The 6,228-nt window shown below is 32.9% G+C and overlaps 1 protein-coding gene across 13 annotated transcripts; it reads right to left on the bottom strand.

The window, feature by feature from the left end:
* Nucleotides 1-3,296: 3,296 nt before the first annotated feature.
* Nucleotides 3,297-5,968, bottom strand: APO2 (APO RNA-binding protein (DUF794)). Of its 13 annotated transcripts, none has more exons than XM_078990814.1 (5): nt 5,638-5,968; nt 5,213-5,407; nt 4,951-5,090; nt 4,533-4,846; nt 3,297-4,194 (listed from the first exon to the last, which is right to left on the bottom strand). In XM_078990814.1, exons 3-5 carry the CDS (start codon nt 5,080-5,082, stop codon nt 3,363-3,365), a joined length of 1,278 nt encoding a protein of 425 aa, XP_078846940.1. In that variant the 5' UTR covers nt 5,083-5,090; nt 5,213-5,407; nt 5,638-5,968; the 3' UTR covers nt 3,297-3,362. The 13 variants fall into 13 exon arrangements, with proteins under 13 accessions (XP_078846940.1, XP_078846935.1, XP_078846941.1 ...); XM_078990809.1 differs by having other exon boundaries at nt 5,336-5,407; XM_078990815.1 differs by having other exon boundaries at nt 4,951-5,084; nt 5,336-5,407.
* Between the last annotated feature and the right edge of the window lie 260 nt (nt 5,969-6,228).

Raw genomic sequence — 6,228 nt, 5'->3', positions numbered from 1 at the left:
TATGTTTACGTATTTTAAATGTATAGACGTCAAAGACTGCAAGTTGTAGCAGCTCGAAGACTGCACCAGCTTCCACGGTTTTTATTTTGTTTCTTCCCCGAGGGCACACGTCGATTAACATTCTTAAGGCTGCTTTCATTGCTTGTGGTGAGGTTCTTTTCCTTATGACGTTTACTATTTGTTTAAAGAAATCAAACCTTAATCACTCTAAAACACTTGTACTCACTACTTCCATGGCCATTTCGAGCAACAAAATTGCATGTGTTTGGACATCAACGATCGGATCAACTTCTATCATGTTGTTAAAACCTAAAACCCATAGTAAAAAGTCAATTAAATCATGATCTTCTTTAGATGGTATGTAGGAAAATCATCTAGACTTACTTGAAGAAGTTGTGCAAATTAAATGAAATGATGAAGACGAATTGAAGTAAAAAATACACAAATACGTAACGATAATACGGTTATACATTTAAAATACACAAACGTCTATATAAAAAAACTAAAAAAATACATATACGTAATACATAAAAAAACCACATAGAAATACATAAAAAATATGTAAAATACTTAAAAATTCAAATAAATATGTAAAAAAAATATGTTTATACATTTAAAATACATAAAAATAAATAAACATCTAAATAAAAAACTTAAAAAAATACATAATTACGCAATACATAAATAAATAACACATAAAAATAAATAAATAAATATGTAAAATACTTTAAAAAAATACATATAAATACGTAAAAAATATGTTTATAAATTTAAAATACATAATAAATGTAAACAAATACATATAGAAACTTTAAAAAAAATACATAAATACGTAAAAATAGATATAAATACGTAATACATAAAAAAAATAACACATAAAAATACATAAAAAATATATTTTAAATACTTATAAAGACGTAAAAAATACATTTATACATTTAAAATACATAAAAATACGTTAACATATACATATAAAAACTTTAAAAAGTACATAAATACGTACAAATATATATAAATATGTAAAAAAAAATATACGTTTATACATCACATACAAGTTTTGACGAAATCTGTAGAAAAATCTCATTATTTTAAACAAATTAATGATTTAGTCTCATAACTTGCTGAACATATCAAAAATTGCTAAAGTGAATAAATTAACCGGTTTTTATGCTTTTCTATTAAAAAAAGTTAAGAAGTCGGGATTTTTTTGTTCGAAAAATAAATTAGGACTTTATTAAAAAATTACTTAAAACATTAGGAATTTTTTAAAGATTACCCTTACTAACATCATAAAGATACCATGTAAATGTAATTTCTATATAGAACTCCATGATATATGTGGCTTAGAAACGCACTTTTTACAACAAATCAACAAAAGTTCTATTAATTGTATTTAGCATGTGCTTTTATAACTATTGCAACTCTTATATTAGGGTTATCGCTATAAAAATCCTCATATTTACATGAAATATGTGGTTATGTTCTAAGTCCGAATTTGTGTTCGTTAATGCCTCACATTTAGTTTTATTATTTTAGGCTTTTCATCATGTGGTAAAGAGAAAGAATAGTAGATGAATGATGGTGATGATGGTAAGTCGGAGATAAAAAATGCAGAAGGTGGGTCGGAGATGGTGTTGATGGGGCTACCGGTGTTTTGTGGTGAAGATGGTGTTGTTGGTGGAAAAGGGTGGTGGTGGTGACAGTGTAGTGGTGGTGATGTGTAAATACGAGTGTTTTTATGACAATAGTGACCGATTAAGAGGGTGTAAAACCTGATAAAAGGTTAAAATGAAATTTCTGGATAAATATGAGGCATTAGTGAACACAAAAATAGACTTTTGTTGATTTGTCGTAATATATGTGTTTCTAAGACACATAGTATGTATAATAGAGCTCTATTTAGGTATAGCAGCCTCTTGTAAACCTTTATTTTATGAGACTCTGTTCGATTGTGAAAGGATATTTCATAAGTTGTAGTTTTATAGTAAACGTTTTACACCAAGACCTAAAATACAACAATGAAACAACATTTGGTCTAGAAATTCACTTCTTGTGACAAATCAACAAAGTCTTCTTAAGCTATATAGAATATAAATGATATAATATTTATGATTGTAGTGATGATATTTATTAAAGAGAATACAAAAAATTCCAAAAATAACATAGAAATTATCATTATTGTGTTTTTTTAACAAAAATAAATTAATAAATATAAGTTTTCTTCAAACAAATTTAGTATATATAAAAAAAAGAAAATCTCCAGAAAATCTTTAAACTTTAATTTTATTAACAAAAAAGTCATTCATGATTTTTTTTTTTTTTGCAATTTAACCCTTAAAACCAGCACTTATTTTGCAAGTGTTTACCAGTTTCAATGATTAAATTGAAAATAATAATAATAATAATAATCAAGAGTGACTTTTTTGTCAGTAGAATCAAAATATAACAACTTTTTTTACAGATTTTTCCATGTTTAAATGAAATTGCAATGTCTTTTGTGTTAGTTTGATAATGGTAATTGTTGTTTGCATGAAATGGTACTTGTTTTTGTAATTGTACTTCACATGAAATGGTAGTTCATTTTGTTCATTCATTCTGAATGGTAGTATACCTTCATTGTGAAAGATGGTGTGGTCAAATACATTTTTTATTTAAAAGTTTAAATATCAATATGCAAAAATATTCAACAAAATTAAACAAAGTGTAAATACTTATAAGTACGAAAAAAGAAAGAATCAAGGGGGCAAATTTTAAAAATCATACGAACCAGGATGTCAATATTTGGACAATCTGGAATGATGTGGCAAGCCATGTACACCAAGAATGACACATGGAATAAATTAATAACAAAATTATACCATAAAGACTGTCCAAATAAAAAGAAAAAAATACGATGGCTTAAAATTTAAATGAACTCGACATGTGTGTGGGTGTAATGTGCATTCACTTAACACACACATGCCACATCTTGTGAGGTTTTTTTAGTAACGTCCAAAAATTAAAGATGAAAACACACATCACAAGGTTTTTTAGTAACATCCAAAAGAATAAGGATGAAAAGTACATATTACAAGAAATCATAGTGACTATTCATGTAAATACTTTTCCAAATCTCTATTGTGTGGCAGAAATACCTTCGTGAAACATATACCATTCGGCCTAAAGTCTTTAATATAAGCACAAATCAAAATAAGTTATCATTTCTAATGATATCTATTTAATTAATTATGCTGATGTAAACTTATCACTTTTTTCATTTTTCTGTAATTATTAATATCACAATTACTATTACCTCATTTTCTCACAAACTAATAACATGTTTGTATATTAATCGTTACAAATCAAAACCGAACATATGGAATTCAAACCACCATTTCCGCTTCTCTAACACTACTAGGAATTCCAACATCTAATCTCATTGTCCCCTTATACTGTTCCGGCACGGCGGCACCACCCTGCACACACATCTCCACCACCGCCGGAGCCTGACCGTAGAAGTTCCTCAGCTCCTTCTGCAACAAGGGTTCCGCCATGTTCGGGACATGCCACACGTATCGTGGCGGTATCAAGTCATCAAGAACCGCCGACTGCCACCCGTGTTGCCCATTCCGTTGCTGATGCTTGTAGGCCCCACAATTCTGTGCTTTATGACCCGTGGGACCCACATGGATCTCCGGGCAGTACCCACAAACTCTCACCGGATACATCTTCATCAACCTTTTCGCCCCTCCCCTCATTTTCTCCCACATTTTGAGTGTCTCTTCTGCAAGTAAAGTTATCTCCTCTTCATTACACGGTGCCACAATCTCCCAATCGGGTGTTTCGGTAACTAACTCCGGAATTGGGGATTCCGGGGTTGGATCCGGGAGTTCGCTTTCGTCGGCATCGACAAATTCGCTTTTACCGATACGGATTATGGGTTTTCTTCTTCGTTTTGTGGGGTATTTTGGTAATTCGACTCCTGCTTGAATGCATAGCTCGATTAAAGCCGGGATTCGAGGGACTGAGAATCTCTCTTCATGTGGGATACGTTTTCCTAAACGATCGTAGAGGTGGTAGGCTTCAATTTGGACGATTATGTCCTCCACAACCGCATCTACCCACTCATGTTTTCCCTTCCGAATTGACGAATTTTGCCCTTGACATGACCTAAATGGATGGCCTATAGGTCCAACGTGTATTTCATTGCAATACCTATCAAAAAAGAAAGATATGAAACATATCAACTTCAAAACAAATAGTACAGTGTAAAACAGACATGATAGTGTGACAGTACACAGACATGACATGATAGTGTGACAATACAGGGCACGACATGACATGACGGTACAGGACAGTGTGACAACTCAAGGCAGTACACAACACGACATGACAAGACGGTACACGACAGTGTGACAAGTCAATGTAGTGCATGACACGACATGACAGGATAGTGTGACAGTCTGACAGTAGTAGAGTAGTTGTGGTATATTAGACTGAGACTGATATGAATGAGACAAAAATTGCAGTTTTTTGGTAAATGTGTGAATTACTTGCAGGCTTGTACGGGGACTACTTTTAGTAGCCTTTTGAGATTGTTAATCAATGACGTTCTTGCATTCAACACTGCATATGCAAGAGGAATCATGCTTTGAACAAGCAACCCGTTTTTAGGAGGCGGAGGGCCGGATCTTTTAGGTTGGCCTTTGCTGCTCTTCATCCTCTGCCTGGCGGCTCGCCGGAGCTCCACAATTGGTACAGGAAATGGCTTCTTTTCTTTTTTGGAATAGTAACGTGGCAAATCAACATTTTGAGGATTATTACTGCATCTAATTACTAATGATTGTCTCGATTTCTTGCCACTATACTGTAAAAAAAATAGTGGAAATTATCATTCGATTTGCAACACAACAATGGTTAGTAACTTAGTATGCAGTTGGAAATCCAAAAATTATTATACATCTGACTTACCTTTGAAGAATCAAGAAATCTGAGGCTTTGTGATGGATTGGATCTCAAAATTCCCACTTTAGGAGGTATAATTCTTTGGCTACATGAAAGGAAAGTAGTTCCAAACTCAGGAGAAACCAAACTGGAACTCATATCTATTACTGAAAGGAAACATGTAAGATCATGATTAATACATATATACATAGTAACAGCAAATTAATTTTCTCTTCCATTATTGTGCTGATGAGAAAAACTAACTAAAAATAAACTAGAATGTGATAACTTTGAAAGTTTTGATGTTGTTGGATCTCAAGAATATAACTGCTCAGGAAAAAAAGGGAAGAAACACCAGCCAAATCACAAACTATGTCCTTCAACGAGGTATGTAAATTGCTAAGTACAACACCTTCCAAGTCACAAACTACTTGTCATTCTTGAATCTTGATAACCAGATGGTTATCACAATGTTGTAGCATACCTGCGCATCAAACTAGTACATGTTACTTCACATATACGCAAACACAACCAAGATACAATCAAAACTCAATTTTAACGAAGAAATGTGGGTGATCATACAATCGAAGTAGAAATTGAGGCAATAGAAAGAAAAAAAATGGAAAATAACAAACCATACGGTAGAATTAGAAGGACAAACGAAATACAGTAGCAAAAGGAATGGAAAAGAACTCGGAAGTCGGAACTACGCACAGTAGAAAAAAACCTCTTGAAATTCGAAATCCGTTGTGCACTGATTGGTGCTTGCGTCTACGCTTCTTCCTCTTTGTCAAATAGAAATGGAGGATGAAAGGGACTGTTTTGAGCGGCGGAGACCAGCGAGTTGGGGTGGCTGGAGTGTGGTGGACCGATGGCGGTTAGGGTTTTAGTTCGTGAGTAGTACGTCACGCCGTGGGTGGGAGGCGATGGATGGGAGGGGAGGGGTTCTCGGGGATTTTATCCACAAGCATATATACCTGTTACACTAGGGAGGAAGTGAATGTAAACAACTTGTGAAAGATGATAGCCTGTATCAGTGTATCACTGTATCTATCTCTTTGGTTTCATTTGGCCTCCATATATTTTGAAAAAAAAAAAACAATAATAAATAATCTTTTTTTTAAACTTTTTTTGCAATAATAATAATAATAATAATAACTTAAAATGGTAAAAAAGTTTCAAAATGGCTCAAAAAATACTATCAAAATTTGGTTTGTTTAGAAAAGATCATCCTAACTTAGCACTTTGTATAAAAAACATCATTGAATATTACCAGATCTCACTCAGTGGTAACCACTATCTGTC

Source organism: Lactuca saligna, chromosome 4 (assembly GCF_052625555.1).
Source record: "Lactuca saligna cultivar CGN05327 chromosome 4, ASM5262555v1, whole genome shotgun sequence".
Classification (NCBI taxonomy): domain Eukaryota; kingdom Viridiplantae; phylum Streptophyta; class Magnoliopsida; order Asterales; family Asteraceae; genus Lactuca; species Lactuca saligna.
This window is presented reverse-complemented; position numbering and strand designations above follow the sequence as displayed.

Coding starts and splice junctions, on each gene's coding strand:
- APO2 (XM_078990805.1), bottom strand. CDS start 5,133: ATGTATATATGTATTAATCATGATCTTACATGTTTCCTTTCAGTAATA. Junction 4,847..4,950: donor GATTTCTTGATTCTTCAAAG/GTAAGTCAGATG, acceptor TTTTTTTTACAG/TATAGTGGCAAGAAATCGAG. Junction 4,195..4,532: donor GTCCCCGTACAAGCCTGCAA/GTAATTCACACA, acceptor CTTTTTTGATAG/GTATTGCAATGAAATACACG.